The following is a 21,795-nucleotide window of genomic DNA, read 5'->3' on the forward strand; positions in this document are numbered from 1 at the left end:
CGACACAGAGACGGAGATGTGGAGACAAACCAGCAGCGAACTGGACCTCCAGAAAGAAGGAGAAGACGAGAGGAGAGCGCGGGAGGAGGAGAAGAGGTTCACCATCAGCAGCGAGAACATGCTCCACAACACGGAGCTCCAGTAGGTGGCCGGCCGAACACGTTTATCCTCCATCACGCTTCTACTGCTGAGGCGAGAACAGACTGGCAATTCAATCTGTGGAAGAATACAAATGTAAGAAATGACTTCATGTTTCAAAATGTGCTCAGATGTAGAGTAGACCTTCGATACCGCCTGACCAACTGGACGAAGGCGCGTTCAAAAGGTGATTTTGAGATGAGGAAAAAGTGACTTTCTTGGACAAAAATATTGGACAGAATTTGACAAGTTATTTCAAGCTGATTTGATTGACTTTTAGAACTTTGTATTTGGGCCTCAAAACCCCAGCCATGGACACAGTGAATGGATCCCTCCGGAACATACTGCAGACAGCTGGGAAAACGCCGTCACAAAAAAATGGATGACGCAATTTGCACTGACGATTAAGGACTGGACCGACAAACGGGAAAAACATTTGGACTCTAAGAGAAAATGGACAAATTTGACAGAAACTGGACTAAATGGGACTTTACTTTGGACTTATTTTTCTTTGATGCCGCTTTTTCTTAAATTCTCAATTAAACATAATTTGCTTCTCTCTGGTCTTGTCTGTTTTAATTGTTTTATGTGTTGTAGATCAAATTAAAAAAACGCAGCTTCAGTCTTCTCTAATGCTGTTTACAATGTGCAGTTTGAACAGAATCCTACTTTTTAAACATATGTTGCAAATCTAATTACAATTGCAATACGTGTTAGAAATTGCAATTAAATTCTCAATATCATCATCAAAATATGCACACAAAAAACACCAACAACAACTAAAAAATCTTAATAATAAAGATGATATAAACAGTAATATTCCCACATACGTTCATCACACGAAGCTGTGGTGCGCCCTCCGGAGCGGCAGGGGGCGACACTGCGCCTCTGAGCGGCTTTAAACGCCGCGCGCTGGATTCTCACACACTTTAATATTCCGTGGTTTTAAAGTCTTTGGCTCTCGCTTTGTTCTCACTTTGTTCTCACTTTGTCTCCGGGAGCTGGAGGCTGCGGCCGCGGGACGAGATGCGGCGCCTCGGCTCAGTGCAGCAGAAGATCCCGTGTGTTTTTACCACGGAAGTGAAGGAAGAAGCTTCCAGAAAGCGCGACTGTCAGGTAAGAGCTAACGCTAATGCTAACATATGCTAAAGGCTAAAAACAGTCTTCTGCTCTGCCACATATTCAATATTTACAGTGCTAAACAGATTATGTAAAACTGGAAATAATAATGAGGTTATTTGTTTAGACTTTATGACGAAACTATGTATTTAATGGATGTTTTTCATGTATCTATTTAGTTTAAAAGCTTTTTTAATTTAATTAAAGCAACAGTATGTAACTTTCTGGAGGTGGCATCTCACCTACATGAATCCATGGAAACAAAGTTAAAGCCACATTCTCCATGAGAATGTTTAATGCCACACTCTGGGGTATTATTACTGCCAAAGGAAACGAGCAGGAGGCCAAGGTTTTTCACTGCAAAACATCTCAAATGAAGGGAAAAGCATTAGCTGGATTACAAATTAAAATTTACTCTGATTTATTTTTTATTTTTATTTATTGATTAAATGTATATATTTTTTGTAATAAAATCATTTATTTCAGAACTTAGAGTATTTCACGCCTGTGTCATGTTTATTGTCCACACTGAAGGCTCAGCAGTAAAATGCATTTGCAGAGTCCTGTCCAGCGTTACCGTGGAAACGTTGACAACTCGTCCTTCTCCGGGCGAGCGACCGTCTTGTGTGGAAAAATATAATTTATTAAAGATGATTTGGAGCGTTAATGCTTCTAAAATACACTATGTAAATGTAGAGGCAATGACAGTTTTGGGTTTGTCAGTCGTATCAGGTGGTTGCCACGGAGACCCTGAATCCTGTTGCTGTGGACGCGGATGTGGAGTCTGCGGTTGCCACGGAGAAAGTGGACGGCACCTGCTGCTACGTCTCACCGTTCAGAGGTCAGTGGCGGTCAGTGACGGTCAGTGACGGTCAGTGATGGTCAGTGGCGGTCAGTGATGGTCAGTGACGGTCAGTGGCGGTCACTGATGGTCAGTGACGGTCAGTGGCGGTCAGTGATGGTCAGTGATGGTCAGTGGCCGTCAGTGACGGTCAGTGGCGGTCAGTGATGGTCAGTGACGGTCAGTGATGGTCAGTGGCGGTCAGTGACGGTCAGTGGCGGTCAGTGGCAGTCAGTGATGGTCAGTGGCAGTCAGTGGCGGTCAGTGACGGTCAGTGGCGGTCAGTGGCGGTCACTGATGGTCAGTGACGGTCAGTGGCGGTCAGTGGCGGTCAGGGATGGTCAGTGATGGTCAGTGGCGGTCAGTGATGGTCAGTGGCGGTCAGGGATAATGCTGTGATTGATCTGCTTGTGCTTGTGCTCTCTGTCAGGTCAGTCGCACCTTTGGGCTCGACTGGACCGAAAGCCAAACAAACCGGCCGAGAAACGGTTCAAGAAACACAAACATCTCCACCGCAGCAGCAAAGGTCTGAAACTACTTACAAACTACAGACGAACTACAGACGAACTACAAACTGCTGACGAACTAAAGACAAACTACAGACGAACTGCTGACGAACTACAAACTGCTGACGAACTAAAGACAAACTACAGACGAACTGCTGACGAACTACAGACAAACTACAAACTGCTGACGAACTACAGATGAACTACAAACTGCTGAAAAACTACAGACAAACTACAGACGAACTGCTGACGAACTACAGACGAACTGCTGACGAACTACAGACGAACTGCTGACGAACTACAGACAAACTACAGACGAACTGCTGACGAACTGCAGACGAACTACAAACTACTGACAAACTACAGACAAACTACAGACGAACTGCTGACGAACTACAGACGAACTGCTGACGAACTACAGACGAACTACAGACGAACTGCAGACAAACTACAAACTGCTGACGAACTGCAGACGAACTACAAACTACTGACAAACTACAGACGAACTGCAAACGAACTACAAACTGCTGACGAACTACAAACTGCTGACGAACTACAGACAAACTACAGACGAACTGCAAACGAACTACAAACTGCTGAAGAACTGCTGACGAACTACAGACGAACTACAGACGAATTGCTGACGAACTACAGACAAACTGCTGACGAACTGCTGACGAACTACAGACAAACTACAAACTGCTGACGAACTACAGACAAACTACAGACGAACTGCTGACGAACTACAGACAAACTACAAACTGCTGACGAACTACAGACAAACTACATACGAACTACAAACTGCTGAAGAACTACAGACAAACTACAGACGAACTGCTGACGAACTACAAACTACAGACAAACTACAGACGAACTGCTGACGAACTACAGACGAACTGCTGACGAACTACAGACGAACTACAGACGAACTGCTGACGAACTACAGACAAACTACAAACTGCTGACGAACTACAGACAAACTACAGACGAACTGCTGACGAACTGCAGACGAACTACAAACTACAGACAAACTACAGACGAACTGCTGACGAACTACAGACAAACTACAGACGAACTGCTGACGAACTACAGACGAACTGCTGACGAACTACAGACGAACTGCTGACGAACTACAGACGAACTGCTGACGAACTACAGACAAACTACAAACTGCTGACGAACTACAGACAAACTACAGACGAACTGCAAACGAACTACAAACTGCTGAAGAACTGCTGACGAACTACAGACGAACTACAAACTACTGACAAACTACAGACGAACTGCAAACGAACTACAAACTGCTGAAGAACTGCTGACGAACTACAGACGAACTGCTGACGAACTGCAGACGAACTACAGACGAACTGCAAACGAACTACAAACTGCTGAAGAACTGCTGACGAACTACAGACAAACTACAGACGAACTGCTGACGAACTACAGACAAACTACAGACAAACTACAGACAACTGCTGACGAACTACAGACAAACTACAAACTGCTGACGAACTACAGACAAACTCCAGACGAACTGCTGACGAACTGCTGACGAACTACAGACAAACTACAGACGAACTGCTGACGAACTACAAACTACTGACAAACTACAGACGAACTACAGACGAACTGCTGACGAACTACAGACGAACTACAGACGAACTGCTGACGAACTACAGACAAACTACAGACGAACTGCTGACGAACTACAGACAAACTACAGACAAACTACAGACAACTGCTGACGAACTGCAGACAAACTCCAGACGAACTGCTGACGAACTCCAGACGAACTGCTGACGAACTGCTGACGAACTACAGACAAACTGCTGACGAACTGCTGACGAACTACAGACAAACTACAGACAAACTACAAACTGCTGACGAACTACAGACGAACTACAAACTACAGACGAACTGCTGACGAACTATAAACTACAGACAAACTACAAACTGCTGACGAACTACAGACAAACTACAGACGAACTGCTGACGAACTACAGACGAACTGCAGACGAACTACAGACGAACTACAAACTGCTGACGAACTACAGACGAACTGCTGACAAACTACAGACGAACTGCTGACGAACTACAGACGAACTGCTGACGAACTACAGACAAACTACAAACTGCTGACGAACTACAGACAAACTACTGACGAACTACAGACGAACTACAAACTACAGACGAACTGCTGACGAACTACAGACGAACTGCTGACGAACTACAGACAAACTGCTGACGAACTACAGACGAACTACAGACGAACTACAGACGAACTGCTGACGAACTACAGACGAACTGCTGACGAACTACAGACGAACTGCTGACGAACTACAGACAAACTACAGACGAACTGCTGACGAACTACAGACGAACTGCTGACGAACTACAGACGAACTGCTGACGAACTACAGACAAACTGCTGACGAACTACGAACTGCTGACGAACTACAGACGAACTGCTGACGAACTACAGACGAACTGCTGACGAACTACAGACGAACTGCTGACGAACTACAGACAAACTACAAACTGCTGACGAACTACAGACAAACTACAAACTGCTGAAGAACTGCTGACGAACTACAGACGAACTACAAACTACTGACAAACTACAGACGAACTGCAAACGAACTACAAACTGCTGAAGAACTGCTGACGAACTACAGACGAACTGCTGACGAACTGCAGACGAACTACAGACGAACTGCAAACGAACTACAAACTGCTGAAGAACTGCTGACGAACTACAGACAAACTACAGACGAACTGCTGACGAACTACAGACAAACTCCAGACAAACTACAGACAACTGCTGACGAACTACAGACAAACTCCAGACGAACTGCTGACGAACTGCTGACGAACTACAGACAAACTACAGACGAACTGCTGACGAACTGCAGACGAACTACAAACTACTGACAAACTACAGACGAACTACAAACTACAGACGAACTGCTGACGAACTACAAACTACAGACAAACTACAGACAACTGCTGACGAACTGCAGACAAACTACAGACGAACTGCTGACGAACTCCAGACGAACTGCTGACGAACTACAGACAAATTACAGACGAACTGCAAACTGCTGACAAACTACAGACAACTGCTGACGAACTGCAGACAAACTACAGACAAACTACAGACGAACTCCAGACGAACTGCTGACGAACTACAGACAAATTACAGACGAACTGCAAACTGCTGACGAACTACAGACAAACTGCTGACGAACTGCTGACGAACTACAGACAAACTACAGACAAACTGCTGACGAACTACAGACAAACTACAAACTGCTGACGAACTACAAACTACAGACGAACTGCTGACGAACTACAAACTACAAACTGCTGACGAACTACAGACGAACTGCAGACGAACTACAGACGAACTACAAACTGCTGACGAACTACAGACGAACTACAGACGAACTGCTGACGAACTGCTGACGAACTACAGACAAACTACAAACTGCTGACGAACTACAGACAAACTACTGACGAACTACAGTCGAACTACAAACTACAGACGAACTGCTGACGAACTACAGACGAACTGCTGACGAACTACAGACAAACTGCTGACGAACTACAGACGAACTGCTGACGAACTACAGACAAACTACTGACGAACTGCTGACGAACTACAAACTACAGACGAACTGCTGACGAACTACAGACGAACTACAGACGAACTACAGACAAACTACAAACTGCTGACGAACTACAGACAAACTACAAACTGCTGACGAACTACAGACAAACTACAGACAAACTACAAACTACAGACAAACTACAGACAAACTGCTGACGAACTGCTGACGAACTACAGACGAACTGCTGACGAACTACAGACAAACTACAGACGAACTGCTGACGAACTACAGACGAACTGCTGACGAACTACAGACAAACTACAGACGAACTGCAGAAGAACTGCTGACGAACTACAGACGAACTGCTGACGAACTGCAGACGAACTACAAACTACTGACGAACTGCTGACGAACTACAGACGAACTGCTGACGAACTACAGACGAACTGCTGACGAACTACAGACGAACTGCAAACGAACGACGAACTACAGACGAACTGCTGACGAACTGCAGACGAACTACAGACGAACTGCAAACGAACTACAAACTGCTGAAGAACTGCTGACGAACTACAGACAACTACAGACGAACTGCTGACGAACTACAGACAAACTCCAGACGAACTGCTGACGAACTGCAGACGAACGACAAACTACTGACAAACTACAGACGAACTACAGACGAACTGCTGACGAACTACAGACAAACTACAGACGAACTGCTGACGAACTACAGACAAACTACAGACAAACTACAGACAACTGCTGACGAACTGCAGACAAACTACAGACAAACTACAGACGAACTGCTGACGAACTCCAGACGAACTACAGACAAATTACAGACGAACTGCAAACTGCTGACGAACTACAGACAAACTGCTGACGAACTACAGACAAACTGCTGACGAACTACAGACAAACTACAAACTGCTGACGAACTACAGACGAACTGCTGACGAACTACAAACTACAGACTACAGACAAACTACAAACTGCTGACGAACTACAGACAAACTACAGACGAACTGCTGACGAACTACAGACGAACTGCAGACGAACTACAGACGAACTACAAACTGCTGACGAACTACAGACGAACTACAGACGAACTGCTGACGAACTGCTGACAAACTACAGACAAACTACAAACTGCTGACGAACTACAGACAAACTACTGACGAACTACAGTCGAACTACAAACTACAGACGAACTGCTGACGAACTACAGACGAACTGCTGACGAACTGCTGACGAACTACAGACGAACTGCTGACGAACTACAGACAAACTACAAACTGCTGACGAACTACAGACAAACTGCTGACGAACTACAAACTACAGACGAACTGCTGACGAACTACAGACGAACTACAGACAAACTACAAACTGCTGACGAACTACAGACAAACTACAAACTGCTGACGAACTACAGACAAACTACAGACGAACTACAAACTACTGACAAACTACAGACAAACTACAGACGAATTGCTGACGAACTGCTGACGAACTACAGACGAACTGCTGACGAACTACAGACAAACTACAGACGAACTGCTGACGAACTACAGACGAACTGCTGACGAACTACAGACAAACTACAAACTGCTGACGAACTACAGACGAACTGCAAACGAACTACAGACGAACTGCTGACAAACTACAGACGAACTGCTGACGAACTACAGACAAACTAGACAAACTGCTGACGAACTACAGACAAACTACAGACAAACTACAGACGAACTGCAGACGCACTACAGACAAACTGCTGGTGTTCTGGTGCAGGTTTCTGGTGGAACATGGAGGAGGACTTCAAATGTGTCCCTGAGTCCTGGATCCCGGCTCATGGGGTCAAACACGTGAAGGACCAGCCTGTCCCCGACCCCAACGGACACATCCCAGGTACAAAGACCCCAACGGACACATCCCAGGTACAAAGACCCCAACGGACACATCCCAGGTACAAAGACCCCAACGGACACATCCCAGGTACAAAGACCCCAACGGACACATCCCAGGTACAAAGACCCCAACGGACACATCCCAGGTACAAAGACCCCAACGGACACATCCCAGGTACAAAGACCCCAACGGACACATCCCAGGTACAAAGACCCCAACGGACACATCCCAGGTACAAAGACCCCAACGGACACATCCCAGGTACAAAGACCCCAACGGACACATCCCAGGTACAAAGACCCCAACGGACACATCCCAGGTACAAAGACCCCAACGGACACATCCCAGGTACAAAGACCCCAACGGACACATCCCAGGTACAAAGACCCCAAACCGCCTCTGATGAAGCAGCTGCAGTTTAGGACTCATGCTGGAGTGTGGCGCCCTCTGCTGGCCGTCAGGACACAGATATAATCCCTCAACCCTTATTTACGACTAATGTACAAGTACAACTGTAAATGTATGTGTCAGTGCTGGGGGTCAGTGCTGGGGGTCAGTGCTGGGGGTCAGTGCTGGGGGTCAGACCTCCGTGACCTGTCTGACCTCTCCGCATTGACAGACTCTGCTTAAATGATACCCTGTGTTCTCTCCGTGTTCTCCCTGTGTTCTAAGCGTGTTCTCCCCGTGCTCTCCCCAGGCTGGGTGCCCGTCCTCGCCCGCTCTAAGCCGTACTGTTGGCACTCGTCGGTGGTGGACTACGATCTGGGCGTGGCTCTGGTGCTCAGGCCCGCCCACCAGGAGGAGCCGGAAAGGGCGGAGCTGGAGATGGTCACGGTTCCTCTGGACGAGCTCCTGGGACAAACGCTGGAGCTGATCGGGACCAACGTCAACGGCAACGCGTACGGTAAAACCGCCACACCCTTTTCTAGTAACCCTGGTTCTTCTGGTTCTTCTGGTTCCTGCAGGTCTGGGCTGTAGATAACCCTGGTTCTTCTGGTTCCTGCAGGTCTGGGCTGTAGATAACCCTGGTTCTTCTGGTTCCTGCAGGTCTGGGCTGTAGATAACCCTGGTTCTTCTGGTTCCTGCAGGTCTGGGCTGTAGATAACCCTGGTTCTTCTGGTTCCTGCAGGTCTGGGCTGTAGACAGGTCTGGGCTGTAGATAACCCTGGTTCTTCTGGTTCCTGCAGGTCTGGGCTGTAGATAACCCTGGTTCTTCTGGTTCCTGCAGGTCTGGGCTGTAGATAACCCTGGTTCTTCTGGTTCCTGCAGGTCTGGGCTGTAGATAACCCTGGTTCTTCTGGTTCCTGCAGGTCTGGGCTGTAGATAACCCTGGTTCTTCTGGTTCCTGCAGGTCTGGGCTGTAAGAAGTCCCCTCTCCACTGTCTGGTGTCTCACGGCTCCGTCCTGATCTCATCACTTCCTCCTCTGGACTTCCACAGTCTCAGGTCCTGGTTCCAGACGCGTCCTGAAGGTCGCGTGGAGGGCGTGGTCTGGCACTGCAGCGATGGGACGCTGCTCAAGGTGAACGCCGCCTCCATCAGATGAACCAGTTGCAATTGTTGCCACGGTTACGATGTGGCTCCTTGACACGGTTGTTCTGGCTCCGCAGCTTCACCGACACCACCTCGGGCTCCGCTGGCCCGACGGGGACACTCTGCTGGGCTCTCGCCCTGTGGAGGTGCTCGTCGCCGCGGTGATCGAAGACGACAACGGCAACGGTTTGTTCACGTCTTTGTCCAAACTCCACGGGCGGCGGTTTGAGCGGCTCCAGGACGTGACGTTTGAGACGTAGAAGAAAGAACGAATGAACGTTCCAGACGCCTGAGGAGTTTAAAGGGGAGGTTAAAGGGGAGTTTAAAGGGGAGGTTAAAGGGGAGTTTAAAGGGGAGTTTAAAGGGGAGTTTAAAGGGGAGTTTAAAGGGGAGTTTAAAGGGGAGTTTAAAGGGGAGTTTAAAGGGGAGTTTAAAGGGGAGTTTAAAGGGGAGGTTAAAGGGGAGGTTAAAGGGGAGGTTAAAGGGGAGGTTAAAGGGGAGGTTAAAGGGGAGGTTAAAGGGGAGTTTAAAGGGGAGTTTAAAGGGGAGTTTAAAGGGGAGTTTAAAGGGGAGTTTAAAGGGGAGTTTAAAGGGGAGTTTAAAGGGGAGTTTAAAGGGGAGGTTAAAGGGGAGGTTAAAGGGGAGGTTAAAGGGGAGTTTAAAGGGGAGGTTAAAGGGGAGGTTAAAGGGGAGGTTTAAAGGGGAGGTTTAAAGGGGAGGTTAAAGGTCAATGTGGGAGGATCGACAGCAGACGGAAAGTTTGTTTTTTTTTGTCATTAGTTTTGGTGAAAAAACGAAATGACTTTTATGACTTTTTTCGTCAAATAAAATGGACTAAAAGATAGACAATTATTTGACTAAAAATCAAAGTGAAAATGGCTTTAACGCGGTTGAACTGGTTTGTACCAGTGCAGTTCCCTCTGCAGCAGGAGGTGGCGCTAAAGCTCACCAGATCCAGATGTTTAGGCTTTTTTCAGCTCTAGAACCTGAAATCTCTTCTTTTAGATGCTTTTTGTGGGTTAAAAGAAAATGAGTTTCTTGTGAATAAAGAGTTTTATATTTGCAGAGTGAAAATGTGACGTTTTTTTACTTTTTTGCAAATATTTGTCAAACTGAACAAATGTGGAATAAAAAGACGAAACATGAAACACTTTTATTTACCACAAATTCACTAAACATCGAGCAAAATTTTTTTTTTATGGCTTTTACAATTTCTCTGACCTCCAGGGCATCCGGCTTAAACTCTGAGGAGCAGCAGAGCAAATACAAACTTTTACTGCAGTACATGTCACTGTGGATACTTTCTACTGCACTTTATTGAACCAGACGGAAAAATAACTTATTTTTTGTGTGAATTTAAACCCCCCGGCAGGTCAGAGCCCCCCCTCCCCCCCTTCCTGTAGGCGTGTCCCTGCTGTGATGTCACTTCCTGTAGGCGTGTCCCTGCTGTGATGTCACTTCCTGTAGGCGTGTCCCTGCTGTAGGCGTGTCCCTGCTGTGATGTCACTTCCTGTAGGCGTGTCCCTGCTGTAGGCGTGTCCCTGCTGTGGTGTCACTTCCTGTAGGCGTGTCCCTGCTGTGATGTCACTTCCTGTAGGCGTGTCCCTGCTGTAGGCGTGTCCCTGCTGTGATGTCACTTCCTGTAGGCGTGTCCCTGCTGTAGGCGTGTCCCTGCTGTGGCGATGTTTCCAGCTGTAACTCTTAAGTCATTAAGTGGTGGTGACCGTCCTGTTCGAGGAGAACATCTCTACCCGACTGAGACACCGGGCGGGGTCTCTTCACTGGGGCGTGGCCAGCTCTATGCCGGGCGTGGCCAGCCCGTACCGCTGGCACAGGCTCCGGAGCCGCTCCTCCAGGACCAGGTTCTTCTGCAGCTCCTCGTTGTAGTTGTACTTCAGGTCCTCCAGCTCCTCGAAGAACGCCGGGTCGAAGCTCTGGAGCTCGGCGCGGAGCCTCTGCACCTCGCTCTGCAGCCGGAGCGCGTCTGCGGAGAGACGAGCTGTGATGTCATTGACTGAACCTCCAGATGAACGTGTCAGAAGTTCATTTGTGTTTGATTCACTTTAAACATAAATAAACATAAATAAACCTGTTGTTTCTGACCTTCTCTGAGCGTTTCTTCTTCTGTGGCGCGTCGCTTCAGTTCAGAGTTTTCCTGTTGCAGCTCAGAGTTCATCAGCCTGAAGTAAACAAGTAAACAAACAAACAAACAAACAAACAGCATGAGCTCGTGTGGGCGTGGCAGGCGGGCGTGGCCACCAAATGCCTCTGAACAAGTTCAAACCTGAGCGACTGAAACTCCTTGGCGAGTCCGGCCTCCATTTTGGCCCCGGGAGGAAAACTCTTGAGCAGCGCCACCTGTGGACACAACGAGGTACTGACCGTCCTGACACGCCCAGTACTGACACGCCCAGTACTGACACGCCCAGTACTGACACGCCCAGTACTGACCGTCCTGACACGCCCAGTACTGACACGCCCAGTACTGACCGTCCTGACACGCCCAGCTCTGTCACAGACACTGCTCCAGGTACTTTTACTCAGATTCTAATGTACTTTTACTGGAGTAATATTACTTTGTGAAGCTCCGCCTCCTCCAGACACACGACGTCATCAAATATCTCAAGCTAACGACGTTAAAGTCCTTTGAAACCCGAGGAACCTAAAGAACCTGAGGAACCAGAGGAACCTAAAGAACCAGCATGTTCTAATGTTTGGGACCATTTAGAAAGTACTGTAGTTATTTAAAGTACATTTGAGTGAAACATGTGTTTGAGACAGTAGATGTTCTGACCTGGTCCTCTAGGTTCCTCGTGTGTTTGAGACAGTAGATGTTCTGACCTGGTCCTCTAGGTTCCTCGTGTGTTTGAGACAGTAGATGTTCTGACCTGGTCCTCTAGGTTCCTCGTGCGTTTGAGACAGTAGACGTTCTGACCTGGTCCTCTAGGTTCCTCGTGTGTTTGAGACAGTAGATGTTCTGACCTGGTCCTCTAGGTTCCTCGTGTGTTTGAGACAGTAGATGTTCTGACCTGGTCCTCTAGGTTCCTCGTGTGTCCCTGCGTCTCTTCTTCTCGCTGCTTCGACTCCTTCAGCTTCTGTTTGAGGTCAGACAAAATGGCCGTCTTCTCTGAAAGCTCCTTCTCCAGCTCCTGCATCTTATTCTCAAACATCCTGCACCGAAAAGAAAGAATTTCCCAAAGCTGAAGGCAGAAAAGAGTAAACAGTTTCGGCCGCGCGCTGGTCCTGGTTCACGTCTGGAGTCTTGGTCTGGTCCTGGTTCACGTCTGGAGTCTCGGTCTGGTCCTGGTTCACGTCTGGAGTCTCGGTCTGGTCCTGGTTCACGTCTGGAGTCTCGGTCTGGTCCTGGTTCACGTCTGGAGTCTTGGTCTGGTCCTGGTTCATGTCTGGATTTCCTGGAGTGTAGTAAGAACCTGTTGAGGACCGAGGTCTTGGTCCGGCCCTGGTCCCCCTCGGTCCGGGTCTTGGTCCGGCCCTGGTCCCCCTCGGTCCTGGTCTTGGTCCGGCCCTGGTCCTCCTCGGTCCTGGTCTTGGTCCGGCCCTGGTCCCCCTCGGTCCTGGTCTTGGTCCGGCCCTGGTCCTCCTCGGTCCTGGTCTTGGTCCGGCCCTGGTCCCCCTCGGTCCTGGTCTTGGTCCGGCCCTGGTCCCCCTCGGTCCGGGTCAGAGCAGATCTGAGCCTGGTTCTCGTCTCCTCCAGGTCTTTCTCCAGCTTCTCCACCGTCAGCTCCAGCGTGGTCTTTGTGTCTCTGAGACGCTGCGCCGCCTCCAGCTCCTGAAACACCAAACACCTCCTTAAACACCAAACATCTGAAACACCAAGCATCTGAAACACCAAACACCTCCTTAAACACCTGAAACACCAAAGATCTGAAACACCAAACACCTTCTTAAACACCTGAAAGACCAAACATCCGAAACACCAAAGATCTGAAACACCAAACACCTCCTTAAACACCTGAAACACCAAAGATCTGAAACACCAAACATCTGAAACACCAAACACCTCCTTAAACACCAAAGATCTGAAACACCAAACACCTCCTTAAACACCTGAAACACCAAACATCCGAAACACCAAACATCTGAAACACCAAACACCTCCTGAAACACCAAAGATCTGAAACACCAAACACCTCCTTAAACACCTGAAACACCAAACATCCGAAACACCAAAGATCTGAAACACCAAACACCTCCTTAAACACCTGAAACACCAAAGATCTGAAACACCAAACATCTGAAACACCAAACACCTCCTTAAACACCAAAGATCTGAAACACCAAACACCTCCTTAAACACCTGAAACACCAAACATCCGAAACACCAAACATCTGAAACACCAAACACCTCCTGAAACACCAAAGATCTGAAACACCAAACACCTCCTGAAACACCAAACATCTGAAACACCAAACACCTCCTGAAACACCAAACATCTGAAACACCAAAGATCTGAAACACCAAACACCTCCTGAAACACCAAAGATCTGAAACACCAAAGATCTGAAACACCAAACACCTCCTGAAACACCAAACATCTGAAACACCAAAGATCTGAAACACCAAACACCTCCTTAAACACCTAAAACACCAAAGATCTGAAACACCAAACACCTCCTTAAACACCTGAAAGACCAAACATCCGAAACACCAAAGATCTGAAACACCAAACACCTCCTTAAACACCTGAAACACCAAAGATCTGAAACACCAAACACCTCCTTAAACACCTGAAACACCAAACATCCGAAACACCAAAGATCTGAAACACCAAACACCTCCTTAAACACCTGAAACACCAAAGATCTGAAACACCAAACACCTCCTTAAACACCTGAAACACCAAAGATCTGAAACACCAAACATCTGAAACACCAAACACCTCCTTAAACACCAAAGATCTGAAACACCAAACACCTCCTTAAACACCTGAAACACCAAACATCCGAAACACCAAACATCTGAAACACCAAACACCTCCTGAAACACCAAAGATCTGAAACACCAAACACCTCCTGAAACACCAAACATCTGAAACACCAAACACCTCCTGAAACACCAAACATCTGAAACACCAAAGATCTGAAACACCAAACACCTCCTGAAACACCAAAGATCTGAAACACCAAAGATCTGAAACACCAAACACCTCCTGAAACACCAAACATCTGAAACACCAAAGATCTGAAACACCAAACACCTCCTTAAACACCTGAAACACCAAAGATCTGAAACACCAAACACCTCCTTAAACACCTGAAAGACCAAACATCCGAAACACCAAAGATCTGAAACACCAAACACCTCCTTAAACACCTGAAACACCAAAGATCTGAAACACCAAACACCTCCTTAAACACCTGAAACACCAAACATCCGAAACACCAAAGATCTGAAACACCAAACACCTCCTTAAACACCTGAAACACCAAAGATCTGAAACACCAAACACCTCCTTAAACACCTGAAACACCAAAGATCTGAAACACCAAACATCTGAAACACCAAACACCTCCTTAAACACCAAAGATCTGAAACACCAAACACCTCCTTAAACACCTGAAACACCAAACATCCGAAACACCAAACATCTGAAACACCAAACACCTCCTGAAACACCAAAGATCTGAAACACCAAACACCTCCTGAAACACCAAACATCTGAAACACCAAACACCTCCTGAAACACCAAAGATCTGAAACACCAAAGATCTGAAACACCAAAGATCTGAAACACCAAAGATCTGAAACACCAAACATCTGAAACACCAAAGATCTGAAACACCAAACACCTCCTGAAACACCAAACATCTGAAACACCAAAGATCTGAAACACCAAACACCTCCTTAAACACCAAACATCTGAAACACCAAACATCTGAAACACCAAACATCTGAAACACCAAAACACCTCCTTAAACACCTGAAACACCAAACATCTGAAACACCAAACACCTCCTTAAACACCTGAAACACCAAACATCTGAAACACCAAACATCTGAAACACCAAACACCTCCTGAAACACCAAAGATCTAAAACACCAAACACCTCCTGAAACACCAAACATCTGAAACACCAAACACCTCCTGAAACACCAAACATCTGAAACACCAAACACCTCCTGAAACACCAAACACCTGACACACCAAACACCTCCTGAAACACCAAACACCACCTGAAACACCAAACACCTGACACACCAAACACCTCCTGAAACACCTCCTGAAACACCAAACACCACCTGAAACACCTCCTGAAACACCAAACACCTCCTGAAACACCTGAAACACCTGACACACCAAACACCTCCTGAAACACCAAACACCACCTGAAACACCAAACACCTGACACACCAAACACCTCCTGAAACACCTCCTGAAACACCAAACACCACCTGAAACACCTCCTGAAACACCAAACACCTCCTGAAACACCAGACACACCTGAAACACCTCCTGAAACACCAAACACCACCTGAAACACCAAACACCTGACACACCAAACACCACCTGAAACACCTCCTGAAACACCAAACACCACCTGAAACACCAAACACCTGACACACCAAACACCACCTGAAACACCTCCTGAAACACCAAACACCACCTGAAACACCAAACACCACCTGAAACACCTCCTGAAACACCAAACATCTGAATCCTTCGTTCAGTCACATTCTCTTCGTTGCTACGGTTACTCGCTGCAGTTCTAATCCACAAACACGTTTTCACGCTTTGTGTGGACCATGTGAAACCATGTGGTAACCATGGTAACCACGGTAACCATGGTAACGCACCCTCTTGTGGTCTCTCCTCAGCCGCTCGTTCTCCAGGACGATCTTCTCCAGACCTTTGGTTTTAGCCTCCAGTTTGAACACGAGCTGCTCCTCATGGGCCAACCTCTGCTGCTCACACTCCTCCTACAAGACACCATCAACACCATCAACACCACCAACACCATCAACACCACCAACACAATCAACATCACCATCAACACCACCAACACCACCAACACCATCAACACCACCACCAACACCATCAACACCACCAACACCATCAACACCACCATCAACACCACCAACACCACCATCAACACCACCAACACCACCAACACCATCAACACCACCATCAACACCACCAACACCACCACCAACACCATCAACACCATCAACACCACCAACACAATCAACACCACCATCAACACCACCAACACCACCATCAACACCACCAACACCACCATCAACACCACCAACACCACCAACACCATCACCAACACCATCAACACCACCAACACCATCAACACCACCATCACCACCAACGCCACCACCAACACCATCAACACCACCAACACCATCAACACCACCAACAACACCATCAACACCACCAACACAATCAACACCACCATCAACACCACCAACACCACCATCAACACCACCAACACCACCATCAACACCACCAACACCATCAACACCACCACCAACACCATCAACACCACCAACACCATCAACACCACCATCAACACCACCAACACCACCACCAACACCATCAACACCACCAACACCATCAACACCACCATCAACACCACCAACAACACCACCACCACCAACACCATCAACACCACCACCAACACCATCAACACCACCATCAACACCATCACCACCAACACCACCACCACCAACACCACCAACACCATCAACACCACCACCACCAACACCATCAACACCACCAACAACACCATCAACACCACCAACACCACCATCAACACCACCAACACCATCAACACCACCAACCATCAACACCATCAACACCACCAACCATCAACACCATCAACACCACCAACACACCATCGACACCACCACCAACACCACCAACACACCATCAACACCACCAACACAATCAACACCACCAACCATCAACACCACCGACCCCACCAACACACCATCAACACCACAAACACACCGACACCACACACACCATCAACACCACAAAAACACCATCAACACCACAAAAACACCATCAACACCACAAACACACAATCAACACACCATCAACACCACAAACACACCATCAACACACCATCAACACCACAAACACACCATCAACACCACACACACACACACTATCAACACCACAAACACCACCATCAACACCACCAACACCACCAACACCACCATCAACACCACCACCAACACCACCAACACCATCAACACCACCAACACCACCACCAACACCATCAACACCACCAACACCATCAACACCACCATCAACACCACCAACACCACCAACACCACCAACACCACCAACACCATCAACACCACCACCAACACCATCAACACCACCAACACCATCAACACCACCATCAACACCACCAACACCATCAACACCACCAACACCATCAACACCACCATCAACACCACCAACAACACCATCAACACCAACACCATCAACACCACCACCAACACCATCAACACCACCATCAACACCACCAACACCACCATCAACACCACCAACACCATCAACACCACCACCAACACCATCAACACCACCAACACCATCAACACCACCAACGCCACCACCAACACCATCAACACCACCAACACCATCAACACCACCAACAACACCATCAACACCACCAACACAATCAACACCACCATCAACACCACCAACACCACCATCAACACCACCAACACCACCATCAACACCACCAACACCATCAACACCACCACCAACACCATCAACACCACCAACACCATCAACACCACCATCAACACCACCAACACCACCACCAACACCATCAACACCACCAACACCATCAACACCACCAACAACACCACCACCACCAACACCATCAACACCACCACCAACACCATCAACACCACCATCAACACCATCACCACCAACACCACCACCACCAACACCACCAACACCATCAACACCACCACCACCAACACCATCAACACCACCAACAACACCATCAACACCACCAACACCACCATCAACACCACCAACACCATCAACACCACCAACCATCAACACCATCAACACCACCAACCATCAACACCATCAACACCACCAACACACCATCGACACCACCACCAACACCACCAACACACCATCAACACCACCAACACAATCAACACCACCAACCATCAACACCACCGACCCCACCAACACACCATCAACACCACAAACACACCGACACCACACACACCATCAACACCACAAAAACACCATCAACACCACAAAAACACCATCAACACCACAAACACACAATCAACACACCATCAACACCACAAACACACCATCAACACCACAAACACACCATCAACACCACACACACACACACTATCAACACCACAAACACCACCATCAACACCACCAACACCACCAACACCACCATCAACACCACCACCAACACCACCAACACCATCAACACCACCAACACCACCACCAACACCACCAACACCATCAACACCACCAACACCACCAACACCACCAACACCATCAACACCACCACCAACACCATCAACACCACCAACACCATCAACACCACCATCAACACCACCAACACCATCAACACCACCAACACCATCAACACCACCATCAACACCACCAACAACACCATCAACACCAACACCATCAACACCACCACCAACACCATCAACACCACCATCAACACCATCACCACCAACACCACCACCACCAACACCATCAACACCACCACCACCAACACCATCAACACCACCACCACCAACACCACCACCAACACCATCAACACCACCAACAACACCATCAACACCACCACCACCAACACCATCAACACCATCAACACCACCACCACCAACACCACCACCAACACCACCAACAACACCATCAACACCACCATCAACACCACCAACCATCAACACCATCAACACCACCAACCATCAACACCATCAACACCACCAACACACCATCGACACCACCACCAACACACCATCAACACAATCAACACCACCAACCATCAACACCACCGACCCCACAAACACACCATCAACACCACAAACACACCGACACCACACACACCATCAACACCACAAAAACACCATCAACACCACAAAAACACCATCAACACCACAAACACACAATCAACACACCATCAACACCACAAACACACCATCAACACACCATCAACACCACAAACACACCATCAACACCACACACACACACTATCAACACCACAAACACCACACACACACCATCAATGCCACAAACACACCATCAACACCACAAACACACCATCAACACCACTGACACACCATCAACACCACACACACACTATCAACACCACAAACACCACACACACACCATCAATGCCACAAACACACCATCAACACCACACACACACTATCAACACCACAAACACCACACACACACCATCAATGCCACAAACACACCATCAACACCACAAACACACCATCAACACCACAGACACACACACACACATACCGTCAACACCACAAACACACCATCACACCACAAACACACCATCAACACCACAAACACACCATCAACACCACACACACACTATCAACATCACAAACACCACACACACACACACTGTCAACACCACAAACACACCATCACACCACAAACACACCATCAACAACACAAACACACCATCAACACCACAGACACACCATCAACACCACAAACACACCATCAACACACACACCATCAACACACACACACATCATCAACTCCACACACCATCAACAACACACACCATCAACACCACAAACACCACACACGTCAACACCACAAACACACCATCAACACCACAAACACACCATCACACCACAAACACACCATCAACACCACAGACACACCATCAACACCACAGACACACCATCAACACCACAAACACACCATCAACACCACAAACACACACGCACACCATCAACACACACACACACACACCATCAACACCACAAACACACCATCAACACCACAAACACACCATCAACACCACAAACACACCATCAACACCACACACCATCAACACCACAAACACACCATCACACCACAAACACACCATCAATGCCACAAACACACCATCAACACCACAAACACACCATCAACACCACTGACACACCATCAACACCACACACACACCATCAACACCACAAACACCACACACACCACAAACACAACATCAACACCACTGACACACCATCAACACCACACACACACTATCAACACCACAAACACCACACACACACCATCAATGCCACAAACACACCATCAACACCACAAACACACCATCAACACCACAGACACACACACACATACCGTCAACACCACAAACACACACACACATACCGTCAACACCACAAACACACCATCAACACCACAAACACACCATCAACACCACAAACACACCATCAACACCACAAACACACTATCAACACCACAAACACCACACACACACACACACACACACACACTGTCAACACCACAAACACACCATCAACACCACAAACACACCATCACACCACAAACACACCATCAACAACACAAACACACCATCAACAACACAAACACACCATCAACACCACAGACACACCATCAACACCACAGACACACCATCAACACCACAAACACACCCACACCATCAACACACACACACACCATCAACTCCACACACCATCAACACCACACACCATCAACACCACAAACACCACACACGTCAACACCACAAACACACCACAAACACACCATCAACACCACAAACACACCATCACACCACAAACACACCATCAACACCACAGACACACCATCAACACCACAGACACACCATCAACACCACAAACACACCATCAACACCACAAACACACACACACACACACCATCAACACACACACACACACACCATCAACACCACAAACACACCACAAACACACCGTCAACACCACAAACACACCATCACACCACAGACACACACACACATACCGTCAACACCACAAACACACCATCACACCACAAACACACCATCAACACCACAAACACACCATCAACACCACAAACACACCATCAACACCACAAACACACTATCAACACCACAAACACCACACACACACA

At 47.6% G+C, this 21,795-nt stretch overlaps 2 protein-coding genes across 2 annotated transcripts in view; one reads left to right on the forward strand and one right to left on the reverse strand.

Annotated features, from left to right (window-relative positions):
• Window positions 1-1,054: 1,054 nt before the first annotated feature.
• rlig1 (RNA 5'-phosphate and 3'-OH ligase 1) lies at window positions 1,055-9,994 on the forward strand. The gene is made up of 7 exons (XM_072435544.1): window positions 1,055-1,254; window positions 1,981-2,098; window positions 2,529-2,624; window positions 8,007-8,123; window positions 8,821-9,027; window positions 9,475-9,644; window positions 9,733-9,994. Exons 1-7 carry the CDS (start codon window positions 1,165-1,167, stop codon window positions 9,913-9,915), a joined length of 981 nt encoding a protein of 326 aa, XP_072291645.1. The 5' UTR covers window positions 1,055-1,164; the 3' UTR covers window positions 9,916-9,994.
• Window positions 9,995-11,056: 1,062 nt separating this feature from the next.
• cep290 (centrosomal protein 290) overlaps window positions 11,057-21,795 on the reverse strand; it is a 119,492-nt gene continuing 108,753 nt past the window's right edge. The window contains exons 47-52 of the mRNA XM_072435548.1: window positions 16,473-16,595; window positions 13,087-13,445; window positions 12,685-12,826; window positions 11,940-12,013; window positions 11,759-11,835; window positions 11,057-11,639 (exon numbers count right to left, since the gene is read on the reverse strand). Coding sequence (XP_072291649.1) covers window positions 11,434-11,639; window positions 11,759-11,835; window positions 11,940-12,013; window positions 12,685-12,826; window positions 13,087-13,445; window positions 16,473-16,595 — 981 coding nt within the window. The 3' untranslated portion in view covers window positions 11,057-11,433. The remainder of the gene's footprint in view (window positions 11,640-11,758; window positions 11,836-11,939; window positions 12,014-12,684; window positions 12,827-13,086; window positions 13,446-16,472; window positions 16,596-21,795) is intronic.

This window comes from Eucyclogobius newberryi, unplaced genomic scaffold (genome assembly GCF_026437365.1).
Source record: "Eucyclogobius newberryi isolate DKJ021-1_F unplaced genomic scaffold, fEucNew1.0.hap1 SCAF_7, whole genome shotgun sequence".
Classification (NCBI taxonomy): Eukaryota; Metazoa; Chordata; class Actinopteri; order Gobiiformes; family Gobiidae; genus Eucyclogobius; species Eucyclogobius newberryi.